General features: G+C 33.2%; 1 protein-coding gene across 1 annotated transcript in view; it reads right to left on the minus strand.

Annotated features, from left to right (window-relative positions):
* The window catches only part of MIB1 (MIB E3 ubiquitin protein ligase 1), a 109,648-nt gene that overhangs the window by 26,123 nt on the left and 58,896 nt on the right, over window positions 1-24,629 (minus strand). The window contains exons 11-12 of the mRNA XM_081078063.1: window positions 21,629-21,826; window positions 20,240-20,391 (exon numbers count right to left, since the gene is read on the minus strand). Coding sequence (XP_080934189.1) covers window positions 20,240-20,391; window positions 21,629-21,826 — 350 coding nt within the window. The remainder of the gene's footprint in view (window positions 1-20,239; window positions 20,392-21,628; window positions 21,827-24,629) is intronic.

The raw sequence follows: 24,629 nt of genomic DNA on the forward strand, positions 1-24,629 counted from the left end.
GGGTATAAAAGGGAAAGAATAGTAAGATACATATTGGAATAGTTTTTCCTAAGGTGATACATGAGAGATAAAACATTTGCAATAGAGAAATATTATGAATCCACAGAGAAACAGTCTGAAAATGCACAATAAGAATACGTGTAAAGGAAACTGTAAGTCTCCACAATAATGAGACTAAGGTCTAACATGGCCCAGACCATGCTTCCTTAATGGCAATCTACGAATCCCATGTAGAAGTCCACGAAGTGTGAGAACAAGCTTTGGAGGATCAAAGAACTTCTAAAATTGTACTCAAATTTGGAAGTTTATAGCTTTTAGCAGATTTTTAAACAAATTTATGATCCAAAGTATATTGAGAATCACAGCTTAACGACATCCTTCAGTGCTATTTACTGAAGTCACAATCATTGTTTAGGAGTAACAGACTTCATAGGGAATCTATAGAGAAAGCTATGGACTCCACCCCCCAAAAAATGTACATAAAAATCTTAACCTACAATTTGAGACTCTACCAACCTCTAAATCGCATCATGGACCTCATACAAAGCTAAGGTTTCCTGCTTTAGTTCGCTTTCAATAATCATAAAGATTCTAATCCTAATTAGTCAGTGGATTAAAGCAAAATACTAGATATTATGTAGACTTTGACTCAGATTCTTAATGGGGAAATTACGATACAACATTATACTACCGAATGTTTGAATTTGACATAATCACGACACTAATATTATACATTACATATTACCCTACACATCCAACCATGTGAGAAATAGAATTTATAGTTTTATGATTTTTGGAAAATTTTAAAGATGCCAAGTATGAAATCATGTAAAAAATGTTTTATTAAAAATAATGTAAACACGTTATTTAAAGAAAAATTGTGATATAACTATGTTGAAAGAAATGGTAATAGAAGATGCTCAATTTTAAATCTTTATTTTCCATGACATGAAATCAGTAAATAATGTCAATAACTGATAAAGAAATTGCAGGGTTAAGTTGTAAATTATTTGGTGGTGGGGGGACAAAGATGACGAGGGATAAAGCAGAAGACAGTTGTCTTTCATTATAAGCTTTGTAGTAGTATCTGACTTAAACATGTATGTGTATAGTATATATTAGTTTGATCAGAAATAATTTTAAGTTAAAACACTGGGCTTACTATATTAAAATCTTTTTCATTTGCAACTTACTCCTTGTATCCAAGATATATAAATGTTACAGTATGTTTTAAATTATAAACTGTGGTTCATGCTAATTTCATCACATTTTTAAAAGTCACATTATCGAAAAGAGAGATTCCTGAGAAGTTAGTTATTATGGAACCATGTTTCCCACCATCTCCCATTCCAGTTTCAGGAGAACATTCTCATATTACACCTCCAATAGCTCAAAGGCAGGAAAGGGAAAGAGGAGCGATTCCTCCTCTGAGCTTAAGCTGTCTGCTAAGATGCAGCCATCACTTCCATGTTCTTCTGGTCTTGCATTTCGTAAGTGAACAAGCTAGGGAAAGCTGAGGTCCCTCAGAAAGAAGAGCCAAAGGCTCAGAAAGTTACTAAGGCATTTAAACGTAAATATATTGGAGTTCTTGAAAGCGTATTGCTTCTCTGCTCTCTCATTACTTCGTGTCTCTTACTCCACCCCCTTAGTACAGTATGTATAACTGAACTGTCAGAACAAAGGAAATGTAGTAATTCTTGGCTACTGTTGTAAGTGACAAAAGCAATCCTACTCCCTTCTAGATCACATTCTATAAAATAGATTAAGTTCTTATATTAAAATGCAAAATTCACATTTTTTAGGAAGCAAGTTTCAGAATCAATCTATTCGGTTAATTATATATATACACACATATATGTAAGTATAATTACATACATATATACAAATTATATGTTTATATATACAAATTATATATATAATTTGCATATATATATAAATTGAAAGAAACTTGGCATTAGCTCATCCAAATGCCTCATTTAAAACTGATTAAATAAATTATTATAATACTAGCAAGGGATTTTAAAGAGAAATGATAACTTCCGATTTCCCATAGAAACAGTGTAATATTGGCAAATGAGGTAAATACATCAGACAACAGTAAATTAAGTAAATAAAACAGAGACAACTAGAGAAGAGATTTGTACAAGGCAAGATCCAAAAGTCTAATGGGGATAAAAATAAAAATTTTAAAAAGCAAATAGATAATCACTGGGATGGAATTACAATAAAAACGATGAAAATTATGTCCTTTTCTAGAAAATGATGATTGGTTAAAAAGAGTGAAGAATGGTTTGTATGAAGCCTAGAGAAAGAATGAGAAAAATAATTTGTCAGTGTATTGCCAGCATTATCCAAAGAAAGTTCCCTGACAAGTAACCCCAGTATCCTAATTTGCTCTCCAGTAGAATGCTATCGTTTTCAGTACATCGTCATATAAAAGTTATCATAGGTTGAGGACATTCTCCATCCATATCATCCAACCAAGTGTCTTGCTCACCAATTTCTAATTTTAATTTAGCTTTTCATAGATTTCTTTTTTCCCACAGCAGGGAAAAAAAATCTACTCATCAGCTGGTGTGTTACAATCCACTTAGAAATAATATTGCTTTCTGTAAATAATTTGGTATTCTGACTTATACATCAATGTCTTACAAGTTAATTAAGATTAGTCATCTCAAATCTACTTCTGGACTTATAAGACTGAAGTCTATACCCTGGCACTGTGAAGCCCCAACTACACACTCTTACCCATAACATCTCTCTATCTCATATATCTAACTGCAACAAATGATCATGATTCATTATCTAATACCAAAACTTCCATAGAAATCTTTATAAAATATCATAAAGTTGCTGTAAGAATTAAATGAGATAATATAGGTAAAGTGTTTTAGTACAGTCTAAAACTCTTCAAAATTACAGACCTTTAACCTACATACAAATTTCCCTTTTCTCTTCCTCCCAGTGTTTCTCCTCTATTTTTGATTTGGTTACTCTTATTACCATTTAACCAGCCACCCATGTCAGAAACCTGGGAATCATTCTAGAACTTTTCTTCCCCTCTTACTCCCACATTCAATTTGTCCTGTTGATTTTCCCTTTTAAAACTAAAACAATTCTTTCCCACGGATCCCAGTATTCTTTAGATAGGCTTTCACTACTTTTCCTCCAAACATTTATAACAGCCCCCTTCCAAAAATCTATCCTCTCCACCTCCTCACAAATCTGGCCATTTCACAATTTTCACAAATTCAAAATTACCAGCATTCAAATAAAAACCACTTCCTTTAAAATAACTAAGTCTTTTTAAGATAAGACTGGTCTTGATAAAAATTATTTTAAAATATACTTTCTTAATATACTTTTAAAAGGATATAAGATTAAGTTTAAATTTTTCTTTCTTTTTTTTCTCCCCTTCTTCTGCCCTCCTCCACCCCCCCCCCCCACTCTGGTTCAAGCCGTTGTTTCTCAGTCTAGTTGTGTAGGACACAGCTCCCTGGCCAATTGCCGGAATTATGAGCCTTGCACTCTCGCAGGCTGCCGGCTGCTCCTGGCAGCCCACACCAACCTCCAGCCGCTCATGGCAGCCCAGCTCGAGAGGGCTGTTGTTCACAATCTTAGCTGTAGAGGGCGCAGCCCACTGGCCCATGTGGGAATCAAACCGACGACCTCAGCCTTAGGAGCACGGTGCTCCAACCACCTGGGCCACCTGGCCAGCCCCTTAAAATTTTCTTGATAACTCAATTATGTTATAGCAAAATCAACTCCTGAGTAACTGGTATAAATTGGGCAGAAACATTGCAGATAACCCCAAATCAAATTTAATGAAAAAGTCAATTGTCAACTAGCCAAGAGTGGGCACATTAACTTTTGTTGTTGCTGTTTTTTATTTTAGAACCATTATAGTGGCAAAAAATTGTGAAGACAGTACTACAGAGAGGTTCTCATTGTTAACACTTTACATTAGTAAGGTACATTTGCTACAATCAATGAACCAACATTGACGATTATTAACTGAAGTCCATACTTCATTCTGATTTTTTTCCCTTAGTTTTTATTCACTGTCCTTTTTCTGTTCCAGAATACCACATTACATTTAGTTGTCATGTCTCCTTAGATTCCTTTTGGCTGTGACAGTTTGTGTTTTCCTTGTTTTTGTTGACTTTGACAGTGTTGAAGCGTATTAATCATTTATTTTGTAGAATGTAGAATTTGAGGTTTTCCCTACGATTCACTGGGGTTTTAAGTTTTTGGAGGAAGGTCAAAAAGGTAGTGCCATTTCATCACATCACATCACATCAAGGGTGCATAACATCAGCATGACTTACCACTGTAGATGTTGACTTTAATCACCCGGCTGAGGTAGTGTTGTCAAGTTTCTCCACTGTAAAGTTACTCTTTCCCCCCCTTTCTATACTACCGAATACTATACTATACATACACATACACTATGTGCAGTCTACACTTAAGGAGTGGAAAGTTATGTTCCATTTCCTTGAGGATGTAATATCTACATAAATTATTTGGAATTCTTCTACACTGGAGATTTGGGATATATTAATTTTGACAGAAACCTATAACCCTCTTACCTTAATAAGAAAGTCACTAACTAATGTTAATTCCTGACCTTCACCCCACGCACCCTGGCAAAAACCAACCAAACAAAAATAAATTAATACAAGGCTTCAACAAAAGAGCCAATCTTTTGGCCCTTGCCTGTAAGGTGAGCTAAGGGGAGGTTAAACAGCACAGTCCCTGGTCCCCAACTCCCTCACATCAAAAGCAGCTCTGAGCAGCTAGTCTCCTTTCTTTCCATGGGGTAGAATATCATAGAAACCCACAATATAACCGTGAAAATCCAACTGTGGACGGTTCCCTGCAGCACTTTAGTTAATTAACAGAAGACTGGTGTTATGCTGCAAGCACTGAGAGCCATAGAGTTGCTGGGAATAAGAGTGGTACCAGTTCAATAAGTCAGTAATTTTATTAAGCCAATACACTCTCTCTCACTTGTGGAGTATAGTACGTGAGATATGGAGATATTTTCCCTAATGCTCAAACACTCTTCTTTATTTCTCAAGCTGGTTGTTTTCCAAGATGTTAGGGACATGGATAGTTTAAAGATAAGACCTTACTACCAGTTAAGCAGGCATTTACGAATAGTGCCAAAGCAGCATTAAGTTCCGGAACAACTAATAGCGGAGCCTAGCATAATCCCTGGCACATGGTAATACTCAAACGTTTGCTGAATGATGAACAAATAAGTTCTGAGAAGTAGAGGGGACAAGCAGCTGTCTGCATTGGTATGCAATAGTCAAATGGCACTAGGTCCATTTTTAGGGTCTGCCAGGCTCTGCAATCTCTCTTCAGAGAAAGGCAACATTTTTCCAAACAAACCATAGTAGCTAAACTGTGGAGACCTTATATATTAGTATTACTTCATGTAGAAAGACATTAGAATAGCACTATATCACATATTAGGTGTTCAATAAATGCTTGCTAAGTTAATGAACAATCCCTCAAATAATAGTTAAAGCATCTTAGTCTAAAATCCACAAAGGAGTCTATTAAGAAAGTTGATCACAACAAGGTTGCCGGTTTGATCCCTACATGGGTCTCTGTGAACTGTGCCCTCTACAACTAGATTGAAACTACTTCACTTGGAGCTGATGGGTCCTTGAAAAACATACTTAAAATAAAAGTTTAAAAAAGAAAGAAAAAAAGAAGGGAGGGAGGGGGGAGGGGAAAGAGGGGCGGGGAGGGGAGGGAGGGGAGGGGAGGGGAGGGGAGAGGAGAGCAGAGGAGAGGAGAGGAGAGGAGAGGAAAGGAAAGGAGAGGAAAGGAGAGGAGAGAAAAAGAGAAGGGAAAGGAAGGGAAGGGAAGGGAAGGGAAGGGAAGGGAAGGGAAGGGAAGGGAAGGGAAGGGAAGGGAAGAAAAGTTGATCAATCCTAAGCAGAAGTACTTTCGGGTATGCTAAAAGTTGATTAGCATGTAATAGCCTGAACATATTTTTGGTTAATACACACCCCTATCTGAATGGATGCAAACAAGAAGTCTAGAAGGGTATATACCAAATGCTATCCATGGCAATCACTTTAATAAATGAATATGGATGGTTTTTACAAACTACAGTGAATAGCCGTAACTTACATGTTTAATAGTTTTGGGGATGATTTATTTTTTACTCACAAACTCTTTGACATATACTATAATTAAAAGGTTCATTATTTTCGCTTAATTTTATTAACTAGGAATTTGGTAATGTAGTAGAATTTAGTTGAAAATGAGAGAGAGATATGCAATGACAATACAGGCTGCAGAAGAGTTGTACAGGTGAATAAGTGACCATTCTTAAACTAACGACAACTAAAATTATCTCTTAAATGACCAGTCAGTCTTTATTTCTCATTCTATGCTGTAAGCAGGGAACCTCATTTTACTTATCCCTTTTGTATACCTAGTATAAAGAGCTCAAAGTTTTAATGACGAGAACGAAAGATGAAACAATAAAATGAATGATCATCTTTCTAAATATACTGAGGCAAGGCTATTAGAGCAACATACTATATTTTTGGTGTGTGCTCCAGTCCCAAAGACCGGTAATTCCCTGATTTCATTATTACACAAAACAAAGCAACAGCATGGCATAGTGGTGAAGAGCAAATTCTGGCACTAGCTAACTGAATGGCTGGTGACTTGAGCAGGTTTTATGCCTCAGTTTCTTCATCTATAAAATGTGAGAAGAATCACAGAATCACAAATCCTATCCCATAGGATTGTTATGAAAATTAAAAAGAGCTTAGAAGAGTGCCTGGTAGTTAGTACATTATATAAGTGTTTGCTGAGAAAAAAGCGGGGGGGGGGGGACTTTCACTGCTTCAAAATTCAAAATGGTTAAATTGCCAAATATCTACAGAAACAGTCTTTATTATCACTGTTTTAAAACAGCCATCCAAAATAATTAAACTGCTATGGTATTAAAAGCAAATGACAAAAACAATGTCCAGGACAAACTTCCCCTGTAGGAGAAGGAGCTTACAAAACTGATAATGGTTTTTCTTGATTCTTAACTGAATCAATACTTAAGAGAATATATTTGAATTAAGAACAAGGTATAGTGGTTTCTCTTGGGACATTTTTAGGTTTGTAAGATCCTAAATTTTATCTCAACAGCTTTGTTGGATTTGCTATTATAATATTTTTTTCTCCTTTGTTAAAAAAAATAAATTTCAATGTTAAAATTTACAGTGAATATGCTATTAAAATTTAGAGCAAAAGCATTTTTCCTGAGACATACACCATGTGCCAAAGTTATAGATAGGTTAATGACTATTTTAGTCTCTGATAAAGTGTGAAACGATCATGCTTAAATGCTATTTCAAAAAATTAATGAGAAATGGCAATGTAGAAGGGAGAAAAAAACCACTTCACATCTGAAATAGTATTTAATAATAAAATGCATTTTAATAGTTATATATGTATATATAGTTTCAATATGAAAGTACACGATTACTCAAAAGCATTTCAGACAATGTTTGTCACATAAGCACTATAAAAATATTAATTAAAATTGACATTAAAAGTTTTAAGTATTAATAGCATTTCCAAGATTTCATTTACATTACTCTTTTCTTCCTTAATGATCTCTCACCACCTTCAATATACATGATTTAGTTACCATTCTATGTATTTTCCATTCAAATATTATTCATTAAATTTAAAAAGCATGTATAGTTACAACTAGCTCTAAAGATACATTATAAAATCCCTTCAGACCTTTAGCTACGTAAAATATTATCCATAATATATTTTACCAACAAAAAATTCGGGTTATGAAATATAATTTGGCAGCAGAAAAATTCCACTTATTCCATATGTCTAAAGGCTGTCATGTTACTAGCCAGGGTAATATTTTTCCTCTTTCCTTTTTTCTCTGCAGTGCTTCTAAGTATAGTGACAGCCGCATCAGGCTTTCCTAGTCTCAGCGCAAGCTCAGTGAAAATCTGGGAAATGTAAGTGGAAACATGAGAGACCGCTTTATTTGGCAGTGTTTTTTTTTTTTTTTTTTTTTTTTTAAAGGGCAGGACAAATGGCAAGGCAGTGTTTGGACTGCAGGATGAACAATCAATAGGCAGAAAGCAAGATAGAGGCTTCCTCAGCTTTTGGATCGACAATCGACAGCTGAGAGACTATTTTTTGCTATGGTTGACTAAATATGGTCAGGGAAGAGAGAGGCACAAGAGAGCCTGTTTGCCTGGGAGTGCATGTTTCAAATGCTTAGCTGCCTATAAAGCTGTAACAGTTTAGCCTGTGGCCACTGAGGGAAGAATTTAAGTTAACCTCTGTAGTGACCATGTGGAAATCCTGACCGTGCTTGCAGACTTGACCTCTGGATATGACAACGTAGCTTCAACACAGATCTACCATTTAATCCTGGAAACTAAAAACCAAAAAAATCTCACAGCAAGAAAGATGCAGAATATTTCCTGAGAAGTCAGAAGAACCCAATGTATTCTGGTGGGCAAAGGAAAATAGAGTGAATGTTTACAGTTACTTGGGAGGGAACGAGATTGTGTTTTGTTTTTTGGCTTTTTGTCTCTTTTAGATTATAAAATTAACTTGCTCTGCAACTTTTTCCCCCTCTTCTGAAGTATTTCATCTGAGAAATAAGTGAGGTTCATTTTCTGTGACGTGGTAGCAACCTTCCTTGGTTACTTAACTTTCTTTACAGCAGATAGAAGGTACTCAGATCTGTGCAATACTGGTAATATGACATTCCAAATCAAATGGCCAACGCTGATTCAATTTTACTGTAGTTTTTTTTAAGGGTAAAAGGGAAAGGGAAAAGATAGCTGATTTGTTTTTGTTTCTTCATTTGTTTTTCAAATTTATCTTAAAAGGTGAGGTTCTGTGTTCACGGTATTTCCCTCTTCACTGGCTCATGAGAAGAAGTGCTGAATCAGCGGATAGAGTGAAGGAACAATCAAGATGAGATGGCTGCTGCTGAAGTGACTCTCTAGGTCATTATCTCTCTTCCTGCTGCAAATGCTGAATGACACTAAGCTTCCAGGTAACAGAGTACCACAAGGCCTGTACTTCTAAGGATGCTTATGGCTTTCTGCATGCTTACCTATTATTGACTCGATATATGTTTTTATTGTTAAATTAAATTCTATCTGGACATAGTCTAATTTCACAGTTCTAGTAGAGCTTATATAGTGTAAAAAGGAATGTTGCTCAAATATCATGACAGATAACTCTTGATCTCAAAAACATACAAATCCATTACTGTCGTTTACATTATTAAAAATTTAGTCTTTGTAGTTTCAGATTAAATGTTGATTTTGCATCCTTAGCAAATTACACCCTGCTTTGAAAGTATGCTACCTTTTAAAAACTGTTAACTATTTCAAGGTTTAATCAATCAAAAAACTTGGCAGAACACAAAATACTTTTTAATACTTACTCTTAACTGGCCACAAAAATAAATTAGAATGTGCAGGGTGAAATTATAATGCTGCATTGCCGAAACTGCTGTCGTACTGGGCCATCTCCTGCTACATTCTGATTTGCTCTCTCTGAGCTGCACTAGCTTCTTCTCACAGGCTGCAGATATTCTACTTTCCCTGCCTTTCTTTTCCTCCTTTCCCAAATATCTTACAGTTTTTATTTTAATTTAACCATTTACCACCTCAAAAATGAAAGGCAACTCACCTACAATTTCTTTTCATGTTAAATGATCAAGCAAAAACCCAAGTTCTAATACCTTTCAGTTCTTTTAAGTAACTGACTTTGGACATGTTAACTGTTCTGGTAGTTATCCTTTATATTAAAAAAAAAAATTAAAGAATCAAAAAAACAAAACTCATTAAAATTAAGTATTTATACATCTACTGGGATTTGTATTTAACCCAAAGAAAAGAACCAAAGTGCAAAATTCAGATAAGTAATTAATGAAGAAAAAGAAACGATAAAGAAGTTTTCAAATGATCATGAATTCTGTGACCTTAAAAAAAACTAACAAAAAACTCATCATATTTAAAAATCCAGTTCACTCACACTCTAAAACGACATGGTTTTTCTTCTTGTCATTTCATCTTTAGAGCCAACATCAGAAGAAGTACTAATTGAGTAATTGGTTAAGTTTTTAGTTAAGATACCTAGTTCATAAAAAGCATCTATACCAAATTTAATTACTATCTACTTGCAGGATCTAGAAGCACACTACAAAAGAAGAAGAAATTTGCTTTGAAGACTATGAAGAAACACTAGGCTGATCTTACCAATTTCTGAAATACACTCTAAAATTCCACTGATTCTATGAATTTGTTGCAAAAGGAACCAAACCAGGACAAAGTTCAACAGATAAATGGTCATTGCTTAGAAGTGTATGTATGTCCACCAACAAGGAACCATAAATGGCACTAATGCAATGCTTCAGGTAAATTTTTTATAAAGGTTAGTCTTTGATAGTCTCTGCAAATGATCTACCATTGCTCTACATCAGTAAGCTAAACATTTTACTAACAAACGAGAAAATAAAGCATTTCATGTTTTTACAGCTATCAACTTAGTAATACCTACTCAGAGTACATACTTCTTTATGTACCCATATGAACATACAATGCTATGGAATGTAAAGAAGTATGTATTTTTGGTAGGTAATAAACCACCAAGAAAAAAACTGCAGCTAAAAGAAGGCTTTGCTTCTTTTCAATGACCTTCGTATGGTAAATTAACCTGGAATCAAAGAGATGACTTTTGGAAATAATATCATAAAAATGTACCTACTTCTTGTAGATGAAAACTGTCACAAGATTTATAATTTGTGAAGAAAAAAGCTCTATTGAATTAGATTTAAAATGATCATGAAACTCCTTTTAAATCTTTTACATTTAAAACACACTAAATTTTACATTTTTTAATTAAGTACTCACATGATTAAAATTTGAATACCAAAACAGTACTACTAGCACAAAAGAATGAGAGATACACATGACCTATCTTCTGTCTCCACAATTTGATCTTAATTTAAGTATGTAGCATTAGTAGGATTGATAGATTTGTTAAGAAAAACAAGTTATAACAAAAGCTGATTTCACTTACAATTTAACAGCTATTCTTCATATTTTGATCAATTTATAATTTAATATTAGAGGAATTTCTGAAGCAAGTTTTGCTGTTTTAGGTTTTCTTTTCTGAAAGCTATAGACATACTCATAATTTTAAAAGACTACCTTTTAAGTAAAATTCTACTCAAAGAAAAGTGGTCCTTGTCCTTCTCAAGTTTATCAGGTCCTTATGCTCAGCTAGTACTTAGAATAAATTTAAACATAAGATTTAGGCACGAAAAATGACAAAATTCTGGGCCACAGCTAAGTCAACAGGGCACATTTGTAACAGACGGACAAATATTTAAAAGAAATGAATTTATTATTTATATTATCCTTGAATTTGCTTTAGCCAAAGGGGACACACAAAATGAAAACACTATCGTCAAGAAACCAATTTACATTGATAGAACAACCTTCTTTTAGTGGTACTATGCAATTACAACTCAATTTTTATAAACATGATAGACATACTACTTACAGTATGTTAGAGATATCAAAATACTTTTTGCATTTCATACAAAATTATAACTAAGTTCTTAACAGTTTATAAGAGGCACCTATTTTAGCTATTATGATAGATTTAGAAAAAAAGAAATACTCCAAGTATTTCTTATTAAAAGTATTATTTCAACTGGAATATTTAGACATGTAAAAATCCTAATATTTAAAAACGTATGTGTCACAAGTTGAATAGAAACGGCTATAAGGTTAGCAACTATAGTTAATTTTCTGTTATTAAGATGAGATAGTTAATTGTCAAAACGTGATTTTCATTTTATCAGATTATAAAAAATGAGAATGACTATTATGTAAGATAGCATGTTATTGTATGTTTATTGACAATTATAAAAACATGATTTTAAAATTCTGTATTTTCAAAGAAAAAAATTAGCTCAAAGCTTAACACTTAAGCAGAGCCCTTCTTCTTGATCTCCCACAAACGGAATGGGAAAGCTTCACATTCAAGTTTAACTGTACATGCCCTAAATACTAAAAACTGAAAATATATACCTCCAAAGTAGAAATTTCTCCATAAAACAATTCAAAGGGTATTACACTACACCCATGTTTTACAATGAACAACTATATTTGTTATTCTGCAGGCATCAAAGTTTTTGATAATTAATTTAAAACATCCCAGCTACTAAAAATCTTGTGGTTGTAGTGCTAAGAGTATAATGTAATCCTTAGAAAATAAAATAACATGTTACTCATTTTATAAAGTAAAATTATATACTGATTCTAGCACTTACAAGTTTAACTTAGCATATCTAAGAGTATTTTCAATCACTCTAAAATGTCAAATCCATCACTTAGGTCAGCTGTTCATTTTTAACTGAGTACATATTAAACTCTGGGCATCTGCTGACGCTGGTATAACTCAAACATTTCAACTGTCTCTCTGACAGGCATAACAGATGCTGACATTATCAAATGCTGTACTATTTTTTTTCCATGGCCTCTCCTTGCCCCGATATGGCCAGTATATGAAACTGAACTGCCATCCAAAAGCACACTTGAGCAACTGGATCTGCTAAACAACTCCCATATAACTAGTAAAAATAGAAGCCAGTTTTACTGCTATCTTCAGCACTTAAGTCCAGGCAAGTTAACACCTGTTTCACTTCCATTAGAATAAATAATGGAAAAAGTTATAGTTACATTAATTTCACTAGCAGCATGATACTTACTAAACAACAGATGCAAAATATACTTAATATGTACGAAAACTATATGAATGTTGCCTGAATTAGTACTGACCTTCTCCCGGTTTAGTTCAAAACAGTAATTATTTCTTTACTCTTTATATTTCACTGAGAGTATTTACCTTATAGACAAACTGCAATTTCTCAAACTCTTAATTTAACTAAGTATATTTCAGAAGACATCCCTTTCCAATATTGAAATGCAACTCTGAAAATCACATTATAACAAAAATTTTCTGGATTGATTTTTAATGGTAGATATTAATACTCAAATTCATGGACTATAGTCAGTGTATTATTAAGCTGATAATGAGAAGTAACTAGGCAATCTGTACAGAGAATTCAGTCAAGGAAATAGACCCTTAAAAGGGTGAAATTACTAACCTATGATTAGTAACACTGAATAAGCAAATACAAAGAAAAATAAGCTGGCATTCATGGTAGCTTCTTTCAACACAAGTCCAAGCATTACACTGAATACACGTGCAATCTATTTATAAACCAAAGGGCAGAGGTACTTTCATAGACCTAAGCATAATACTAAAAAAAAAGCAGTGGCAGAAAGGTGTGACTAGGAGTACTTTTCCCTAACCTGTTAGCTTATTACTTACTTGGTTTACTACTTAGAGATAAATAGAAAACATTATTTTGAAATGCATTAAGTTCTATTTGTTCCTTTAAATGTTGTTGATTTTGAAATAAGGTTACTGTCTACATTTAAGAATTAATTAAAGGTGTCAAAAACAAATATGAACACTGATAATTCCTTAATGCCATTATTAACATGTTAAAGGGTAAAGACTTCGGCACTTTTAGAGCAGGAAACAGTAGGAAAAGTATCTTCAAATAGAGAATTTTATCTTCAGTGACTGAAGTACTGATATAAGAATCTCTAACATTTTGTAAAAGGCGTATAATGATAACTTTACAAATAAAACGCATTTTAACTGTTCTGAAGTCCAAACTAGCAGCATTGCAATGCTTTGCTAAAGCTGGTAAAATGGAACCAAATCGCCTCTTCAATGGATTTGGTCCCCTTCAACCAGCTGTAGCTATGCATTGATTACTACAAGACAGCCAACGTTTTCATTTATGAGTATTAGTCACATGTCAACTAATTTCAACTTCTTTAAATTATTCATATTGTGCTTTAAATCAAGTAACTTGTTACTATTAATTCATCTTGTAAGAGCCATAGTGGTTAATGATGTTTATAAAAAGCTTTATGAAAAATATGTGGATAACTTAAAGATTTCAAATAAAATAATTTTACTTATTTATGGTCTCTTGGTATTAAATTTTTTATCCTTTAGAAAAATAAATGAAATGTAGACTATGCTGCATAATTTTTAAAAAATTAAAAAAAAAAAACAAAAAACCGAAAACTTCCTGAAATCATAAAGGGAATGCCACAACCATGGTTCACATGGACATAGTTTTAAATTAAAGAAAAATATAACATTATATAAAATAACACTCTAGAAATGTTGGGTTACTACCTTCTATAGGATTAGCATTTAATTTTACAGCTATTTACCTGAATACTGATTAATAGGTAAGGTGAAACAGGAGATGATGATACTGAGTATTTGGTGGAGAGACTAAACCGTAAGTATCTAATTTTTCAATCCCGAACCAAAAGTTTTTAATCCCCAAAAAAGAAAGAAAATGTTACTCATGTTTACTCATGTAGCTGTTTCACCTCTCTATACTTGTTTCCTCAGTTGTAAAATGAAGAACTCTTCTAATAATAACATCTTATGATTCCTCACTCTTGCGGTCTTTTTTGTCCTCCACAAAAAAGTATACACAAGCCTCTCTCTCACAATGGAAAGAAAATGAAGGAAGAGGAAAATGACAAGTGATCCAACATCCCTCTATAATAGATAATGTAAAATAGAAACAAACATTTCATCAATTAATGAAGGGTTACTGATGGCAAGTAGTAATTTAAAAATCTAGATATTCACACAATCCTCAACTCTTGATCACTCCTGTATTTCAAAGTGAAGATCGTCCCCTAAAAAAATGTGGGCAAAGGAAGGTATATGTAAATAAATCTTACCAACTTAATAGGCCTTCTTACAATAATTAAACCTATCAGTAACTATATTAATATATTACAAGGCACACTGTGTTTGAGAGTAGATGCATGAACACGAGAGAAAATGGACATACGGTGAGTATACTATCATTTAATAACCTCTCAGCTTTTTATAAACATTTTTTATTAGTTTCAGGTGTACAAAACAATGTAATAGTTAAACATTTATCATTTATATCCCTCACACAGTGATAACACCCCTCCCCACATCCACTACCCCTCTGACATCGCACATGGCCATTACATTTCCACTGTCTCTATTACTAATGCTGTATGTACACCACTTCCTGTAACTATATATATATATATATATATATATATTTCAGAATTTAAAAAGTTAAATTAAAGGTATCATAACATTCTACAGGGAAAATGAGTTGCTCACATATTCAGTAAGATTTCATATGTCTTGTGGAAATAAACAGATAAGTAAATAAGAAATGTCTGTGAAGATACCTTAGCGCTAACCTGAAAATGTATCACATCATATGGTTCACTCATATTTTACTGTTACTTTTCACATTCAATTTGTATTAAAACAAAATTATAAATAACACTATATAAAGTAACTTTATGATGTTGTTACCAGTACCTCCAAAATACCTATCAACTGTTTTTCGCCAGCTATGCAGAGCATAGGCTAATTTATTTTCAAGTCTGTGAGGGAGCACTAAAAACTTAAAAGCAGCTAAAAATGCAACATCCTCACAGAAAATACTTAAGTGATGTGCTAATCAACACCACTAATCCAAAGAAATTTAGTTTTCACTTTTTAACAACAGAAATGATTTCTGCCCTTCATTTAAATCTGAAATTTTACCCATATACAAAAAGAAAAGATAATATGAGGAAAGTCTAGGGAAAACAACCTCTATACGTACCAAATATCAGAACACATAAACAGCACTTTACTTATGATTTCTTAAAAAAACAACAACAGAACTGTATTAAAACATACTGTAACTGCATTCTCAAATGCTCCAAACTTTACAAAGCGTGATCAAAACACTCAGTGTCTCATAGCAAAAACATTCTCTTCCCTAATTCTGAAAGAAAAAAGAATGCTTTCTAAGTCCATTTCTCTTCAGCTCTTTTAGCTGTCATTTTATGAGGAAATGTCAAGATCAGCACTGAAATCTGGAATTTCAACTGACCTGCAGCATTGAAATCCAGATTTCAAAGTACATTTCTAAAAGATATAGGACATCTAGACATATGTTTTATGACCAGGAAACCTACACTTTCTTTTAGAAAGGACATCCAGCAATTATTAACTCAGTACTGTGTTACTGACTTATTACTGAAAGTTGACTATTGTTAACTAAAAGAGAAGCTAAGGAATAGAATGGTACTTATTCAGCTACAAATTTTGGAAACTTTTCCATATTACTAACCATAATAAATCAAAACAATTATAAGTAAATATTTGTGCTGGTATTAAATTATACTCACAGTGATGTGACGAATTTACTGTAGAAAAAATACATACATTCTAATAAAACCAAAAAAACCTCAAAAATAGCTAAGAATTATGCTAACTAAAGTGCCATCAATTGTAATTAAAATTGACTCTACATGAAGTCTAACAATTAAGCCAAGTATACTAAAGTATAACTGCAATGTAAAACGAAGATCACAGATAACAAATTAAAAATCAAGGTAACAGATTCATTAAGTTATATAAATGATAAAATGCTTATAAGAAACGGAAAAATGATAGCATATTTTTAATCAAATGTAATATTTTACCGAAAAATGATAAGTCATCAGGTTCTGGAAATAATAACGTACTATAATGGGTTTTCTCAAGTAAGTGTTAAAGCCTAAGACTTTTTTTTTTATTCTGAGTACAACAAAAATGGTACCTTCTGTCTTAAGACATTCACCAGTCAGTACAAAGAAAAGAGAATTTTAGGAATAAGAAATTTGATATGAAAAAAAGGACTCAAAACAACCCAACTTGCAATTACAACTTATACATAAGTTATATCACTTTCTTATACTCGTCTGTGTCCAACTAAAATCACACTTTATGTGGCAATCTACATTCACAATTACATAAAATGTCTTAAGGAAACAGGAAGATGTCGTGTATCTTTAACTGAAGTACCACTTTGTTGTAGAATGCAGTGGTTTCTTTTTTTTTCCTTCTTTTAAAAATGTCACCTGACATCAATTATCTGGTGGGAGAAGTCACTGTTATAAATGTTCAGAGGAATTCTCAAGAATTGAAGAACCGAAGTAGTATATTTTCTTCTCCATGTATAGGCTTAGCATTATGAAATATATTACGCCTACTTCCAATAAAGTGAAACAATTCAAAATATTTAAAAGTTACTCATTTCCTAAACTCTCCAATTTTCAGTTTATCTTAAACTTTATGATTTAATATTTAACCTACATTCCCTCCATAAAACCTTTTTACCCATCCTAATCTGAAGTAATTGCTCTGTTTCAACTTCTAACAGTTTCTCTACAGAATTTATTTTGTCATTGATCATATATACTCTTGTGATATCTAAGACTGTCCTGATTGTACATTAAGAGTAACATTTATTAAGTCCCTTATAGTCAAGGCATTGTGCGGGACATACAGCTGAATATGAGTGCCTACAATCTAAACAGAAAGAAACAAAAGTGCACATACTAAGGGACTGCAAAAAGCACATTATTGGTGCAATAAAATAACACAGAACAAGGAAGTATACGGCAAACAAAAAATAATTTCACTGACGAGATCTAAAAGCTTTGAGAAAAAGATGGTTAAGATAAAGAAGGGGGACAAGGGCATCCTGACGATATAAAATGCTTAAATAAATGCAGGAAGAAGCAGACAGACTATTTTAGGAAAGAAGAGCAGTATAATGTAGCTGAAGGGCAAGTTGGGCAGAGGGCTTTTATTTAGTGGGAGATAAAGTTAGAAAGGCTCAGGACACACCAAAAGTGGTTATGAATGCCAAGTCAAGGTGCACAGATTTGATTTTATGTACAAAAGAAGTCAACTAAAGATTTGGGAACAGGAGAAGAGAGTCATTAGGTCTATGTTTTCATAATGATAATTTGTTAATTACATGAAAATTAAGTCACAGAAAATACTGAAATCTGGGAGAACAATTAGAAAGATATCGTAGGGGCGGCCAGATGGCTCAGTTAGTTAGAGTACAAGCTTTTAACAACAAGGTTGCTGGATCAATTCCCACATGGGATGGTGGGCTGCGCCCGCTGCAACTAAGACTGAAAATGGCGACTGGACATGGAGCTGAGCTGCACCCTCCACAACTAGATTGAAAGAAAATGACCTGACTTGGAGCTGATGAGTCCTGGGAAAACACACTGTTCCCCAATATTCCCCAATTAAAAGAAAGAAAGAAAGAAAAAAAGAAAGAAGGAAGGAAGGAAGGAAGGAAGGAAGGAAGGAAGGAAGGAAGGAAGGAAGGAAGGAAGGAAGGAGGAAGTAAAGAAGGAAGGAAGAAAAGAAGGAAAGGGAAGGAGGAAGGGAGGGAGGAAGGAGGAAATTGTAATAGTCTAGGTAAAAGTGGCAATACTTAAATAGGTCAACAACAATGAAAATAGAAGGAATGGAATGAATTGGAAAGACCTATAAAATAAATGAAATTTTAGAACTAATTGGAAGTTCAGAATTAGTGAGAGAGTAGGAAAAGATAATCCTAAGAGAAGAGGCAGCAATGGGATTGATATATTAAATAGATTCTTAGTAAAATCATTCACCGTCCATGTGTTTCAATCTTGCCTCACATACAGACCACAATACAGAGAAGTAATAAAAAGTGGTTAAGAGCTGATTCTAAAGTCACACAGACCTTGCTCAAGTTCCAACTGCTCCACTAGTCAGCTGCGTGATTGTGAAAAAGTAAATTCACCTGTTTTATAAGCCTCATATTCTTCATCTATAAAATCAGGACATTAATACCTGCCCCAAAGGACTGTTCAAAGAATTAAATGAGGTAACGCATGTAAACCACCTAGACCAGGGCCAGGCAAGTGGTAAATGCTATTATCATCCTCTTCTATTTGAAAGGTAGGGAACATATAATACTATTTTGCCTCCTTCACAATATGAAGTGTTCGAATACTTGTAATTTGAAAAAACAAAGCAAGACAATCTAAAATATAGCCATTTATTTCACCCTGTATTATATAACCACTGTTAGGGGTACCAACTAGCAATATCAATAAAATCCTTTTGTTCTCTGTGCTCACCCTCTAGTGGTGATCCTAAGAAGCTAAAAAAACAGCAAAAAATTAGAAGGAAACATGATATAAAAATGCAATATGGAACGAAAGAATAAGAATTCATTGACTATAGTTAATAATACTGTATTGTACATTTAAAAGTTGCCAAGAGAGTAGATCTCAAAAGTTCTCATTACAAAAAAATAAAATTCTAACTATGTGTGGTGATGGATAGTAACTACTAACTATGCTGATTGTTTTGCAATATATACATATATTGAATCATTATGTTGTAAACCTGAACCAATACAATGTTATATGTCAATCATATCTCAATTTTTAAAAATTCAGGATAGATTAAATTATCAAAATAAACTTCAAAGTGAACATTTCCCTCAGTCAAAATATATAGACTTGATTCAACTATAAACAAGTTATCTGACGCAGAATTTTCTAAAAATGTTTTTCAAGGTAAATTTGCGCCAAAAAATTCATTCATGAAAAGTTCTAGGCTAAAGCAAAGTTAAGCATTTCCCTTTTCTGTGGGACTTCGCAGATATTTTATGAATTCTGTGACTTCCCAAAAGTCTTTCTCAAAATTTAACCAGCAAACACTTTTTTATTCAGTAGACCACCTGTAATTATAACAGATTGCAAAAAATTTATACTCGAAGTTTATATATCTAATTATGTTATTAATAATGAATTGGGTAACTTAGTACTGTTATTTAGCCACAGTTTAAAAAAATAATTACCATGCAAATGGATAATATGGGACTAGAGAACATCCTGAGAATGATTTTGAAGAAACATAAATCTCAAAATGGAATGCATTCTAATTAAAACTTTAGAATTAGAGCAAGTATTCCTAATACTTTATATCCATATTTAATAGATATTTAAATAGCCATTTCATAATACTTGATTAGTTTAAGGACCAAAAAAATCATCATGTAAAAGTAATCCATTTAATGAAGACATAATTTCCACAGACCTTAAAATGATTTTAAATATTAAAATAAACCAAAATTATTTTCTTATCAGTATCAGAAAAAAAGAGAACCAGCAACAGAAAAATGTTTCTAAATTGCATATAAAATAGTAAAAGGTGACATCTTTACCTGGGATTTCCTCTTAGTGCAGCATGATGTAGAGCATTAAATCCATTATTGTTTGTAATGGTAACATCTGCTCCAGCTTCCAGAAGAACTGCGAGGATATCATCACGTTTCTTACTTATTGCATCATGAAGAGGAGTATCGCCTTCAGAATCCTGTTTTTTTTTTAAGTTTAAAGAGATTTTCTTATTTTTCAATCAATCATCACAAGTAATTATTAATACTTATAATGAACTACTAAACAAAGAAACAAAAACGGAAGCCATATCTAACCATTAATAAAACATACTACATGTTAAATTTAATAAATGCAGGCAAGAAACAGCATTATAGTAAATAAACTTACACTCAATCTAGATGGTAAACACAATAAACATGCTGTAGATTTCCAAAGAAAATGAAAAATAAAATCTAGAAATTAAATACCTTAAAATATAATTTAATAAATAACAACCAGGTTGAAATAAGCTTCTATAGGCCCTGATCTGTCCTGTCTTTTGATCCTCCACAGTAGCTATTCCAAACCTTTATCAATCGTCTCAATTACCCTTTCTGTACCTACCACTCCCCACTCACTCTCAAGAAAATATTTTTCCTGCGATTTTAGACAAAAAAAAGTCAGCAGGGATAAATTCCCTCCCATTCAACAGATTAACACCTCCCAATGCCTTCCCCCATCCTCTAATCCTGCCATCCATTTAGAAGCAGTTCCAAACCCTGTCAGTTCTTAAATGGCTGTGCCTCAGAAATATTAATATGTAATAACCACCTAGCTGAAAAAAAAATCTCTGATTCTTTCAGTTCTCAAACCCTCAGTCCCATTACTCCTGTTCTTCATCACTTCTCTGAGACCAATCCTATTTAATTCACCTGGTTGCTAAAACTTTGGATGGGAACAATGATTTTTTAAGTGATTCTTGCGTCAAAAATTAGGCCCTGCTATAAATAAAGCTAAAAATCTATATATATTCCAAAACAGAAAAACTTCTAAGACTAGACTCATGACTAAACCAAGATTCTTAAAATAAATTAATCTACAACTAAATTAATTTAGATAGCTATGAAGTAACTATTATGAAATGCAGCCTACTACACTTCTTTAAAATGAGGCCCATTGTCATGTTCAATAAAGTTAAATCAAATCAATTCCTAAGATATTTTTGCAAGGAGATCCCCATCCCCACCTTTCAATATAAAACTGATCTACGGACACTTCCTTAAAAAGGCTTTTCTTAAAAAGGAACAGCTTCCAATTTTATTATATTCTACACCTTTGGTATCAGTTACTATGAATAAAACCTGTAATAAAGCAATGCTTACCATAGAACCTAGCACTTCCCTTTAATAGGCTCCTAGCAATACTTACAGAATATATTTCTTTCAAGGCTTTACCTGAAGACTGGGATGACAGCCAAAGTCCAATAAAGTCTTCACAACTTGAAGATGACCTTTATTAACAGCAATATGAAGTGGTGTCTGTCGGCGTTTGTTGCGAGCATTCAAATCAGCGCTGCCTCGATGTAGTACTTCTATAACAGCACCTTCATCTCCAAAAGCTGCATGGTGAACCGCTCTATCTCCATCTTTGTCCTAAACATCAGCATTTAAATCTAATTAGTGAATATTTCAGAAAGGAAAATAAATTTTGAAGCTATAATAACTCATCAAGAACCAGATTAATGTGAGAAAACACAGAATTAAGCCAACAAAATAACTAGGAATTCATTTGAATAGTGGTTAACTCCAAAGATATATGATGAAGTTGAATCGATATATTATGTCAGACATATACTGGACCAATAGTTATTTCAGAAGTAGTTCAAGTCTTCATTACTCCTAATTTATCAGACACGATGGTAAGGCAACACTAGAAAAATGCTGACTTAATATAACTATATAAGCTTTTTTTTCCATTTAAAAATGTTTACGAAAACTTTTCAAAGACATAAAAAATACACTAACATTAGCTGAGTGATTGAAAAAAGGATGCCAAACAGTGATGTTAATTAGCTTAAAGGGGGAGAAATATATCACCTTGTTAACACTGCTTGTCTCTAGCCAGTGAATATGCACTTTTTTGTATATTCAAGAAGAAGAAAAAATATTAAGTACCACCTTACAAGATAAAAATGAAACACAAACCAGCATAATTCCATACATTTAAAATTCTAAAACTATTTCAGAGGAATCCAGTAGGTGTGCCTCACCTTCTGTAACAGGCGTATTTCTGAGGAAATGAGAGGTAGAGAAAGACCGAATCGATTCAATTTTTTTCAAATGTAAGAAACAACTTTTGAAAGGAAAAAAAATTACCTGTCCTGTACCATGTAGATAATATATATATATAGTCCATACAAAAAAGAAGTCTCATTACCTTGCTAGATGGCAGATGGAGAAGGGTATTATAAGCGTACTGTCTTTACTCCATACTACATCTCAAATTTTAAAACCCAGAAGTAGGCATGCTCTAAAACCTTCTGCAGAGTAGTGGTTCCCAAACCATGGTCCTAGCCCCTGGTGGACTCTTAATTTTTCAAGTGGTTTGAAAATCCATTACTCAGGATTATTTGAACTAAATTTTTCAAAGTTAACACAGATAAATAAATACTGTTGTGAATAAATACATTTAAAACAAATGAACATTCATTCAAAACAGTTGCTAAATTCAAAGTAGTTTTTGGTCTTTGCACATTTTTTCAAGCATATATTAAAAGTAAATCGCTCAGGTAGGAGTCCACAAAGATCTGATAACCATTCCTGAAAAGGTGGGAAACTACGACTCAGGAATACTTCTGCTTTACTAATGTTCCAGCTAAACCAGGTTAGGAGTTTTTGTTCCTGTCTACTTTGAGCATAAAGGAACTGGCAAACTACCACATGAAAGATTTAAGATTCAACCTTTGTGCCTCTGAGCATTGTATTTAAATACCCCTCCCACCGGCCAAAAAAATGCTTTTAAAACTTTTGTTTTTATGTGTGCATGTGTATCACTAACCTCTCTAGTAACATACGTGTATTTCAATATTTCAGAATTTTAGATTTAAAATATCCCTAACATCCAATCTGGATTCATTTTGTTACAATTTTTATGTCTATCTAGTGGTACTACTTCCATTAAAAAAGGCAACATCAATCTACTAACACTCACTGAATAAAAACAGGAACTATTTATGAAGTGTACCATATATTTAGGGGTATTAGAAAACTGCTACTGGAACACTTATGCATGTCCCATCTGCACCTTATCTAAAGAAAAAAAGAAACTAAAAAATTAAAAACCCTAATATATCAAAAGGAAATACAAATGAAAATTTAAAGATTTTGGAAAGTACATATACATACTGGAAAACAACAATTTTATTTCCAGGTTTTTCTTCTAAATTAGAAAGCCTCAGTTGCACAAAGACCTTAACCTACAGATTTTGCTGCTGTCTTCAGAATTTATCTGAAGTATTCCAAATAAACCTAAAACATACATCTCATTATTCTGTCTTTGATACTGACACCAAATGAGATCTTGAGGGACAAATTATAGCTGACCTCTAAAACATTACCTAATTGAATCTACAACTGATCTTGATTCTTTCTACCCTCTTGGATCTCCCTCTTTCCTCTTAATTCCCCAAAACCTGTTCTTGTTCCAGTCTTCCCTATCTTAGCTGATGGAACCACAGATCATAAGGTCAACAAAATCAGTATCTGTAGGTTATGCTCATCTATTTCCTTGCCCGGAGCCCCTCTATGCAAGCACCAAATTCTATAGCTTTTACTCAATTTATGCTCATATCTATTCTCTCTTCTCCAATTCTACCACTAATAAATACAGGCCTTTAGGCTTTCATTCTCACTCACCTGAACTATTGCCATAGCTCACCCTGCCTCCACTTACTCTAACTTACCATCTTACTTGACCCTGTATGTTCGTATGCTGTTCCCCAGACTTCAATGCATATTTATCACCTCATTGGCTTGAGAACAGACATCCTTTAAAACTCAGCACAAGCAACCCCTCTCCTATGAAACTTCCCCTCATTCTCACAAAACTAATTTATTTCTCCTTCTATTATCTCACTTACTATACCGTAGTATAATTGTTTGTTTCCAAATTTGTCATTTTTATTTGACTGTGAGCTTCTTGGGGACTACAACTGCGTCTTAATCATCTTTATTCCCAGGACGTACCACAGTGCCTACTACGTAACTAGTAAGAACCAAAATTGGTGTAGCATTCAGTATTTAATGTGCCTTAATAAGTCATGTTTTTTAATGATTTTTTTTTGTAAAATACAAATAAGATAAAATTTACCATCGTAACCATTTTTAAGTATACAGTTCAATGATATAAAGCACATTCATATTGTTGTACATCCCTCACCAACACCCATCTCTGGGA

Source organism: Rhinolophus hipposideros (genome assembly GCF_964194185.1).
Source record: "Rhinolophus hipposideros genome assembly, chromosome: 17".
Classification (NCBI taxonomy): domain Eukaryota; kingdom Metazoa; phylum Chordata; class Mammalia; order Chiroptera; family Rhinolophidae; genus Rhinolophus; species Rhinolophus hipposideros.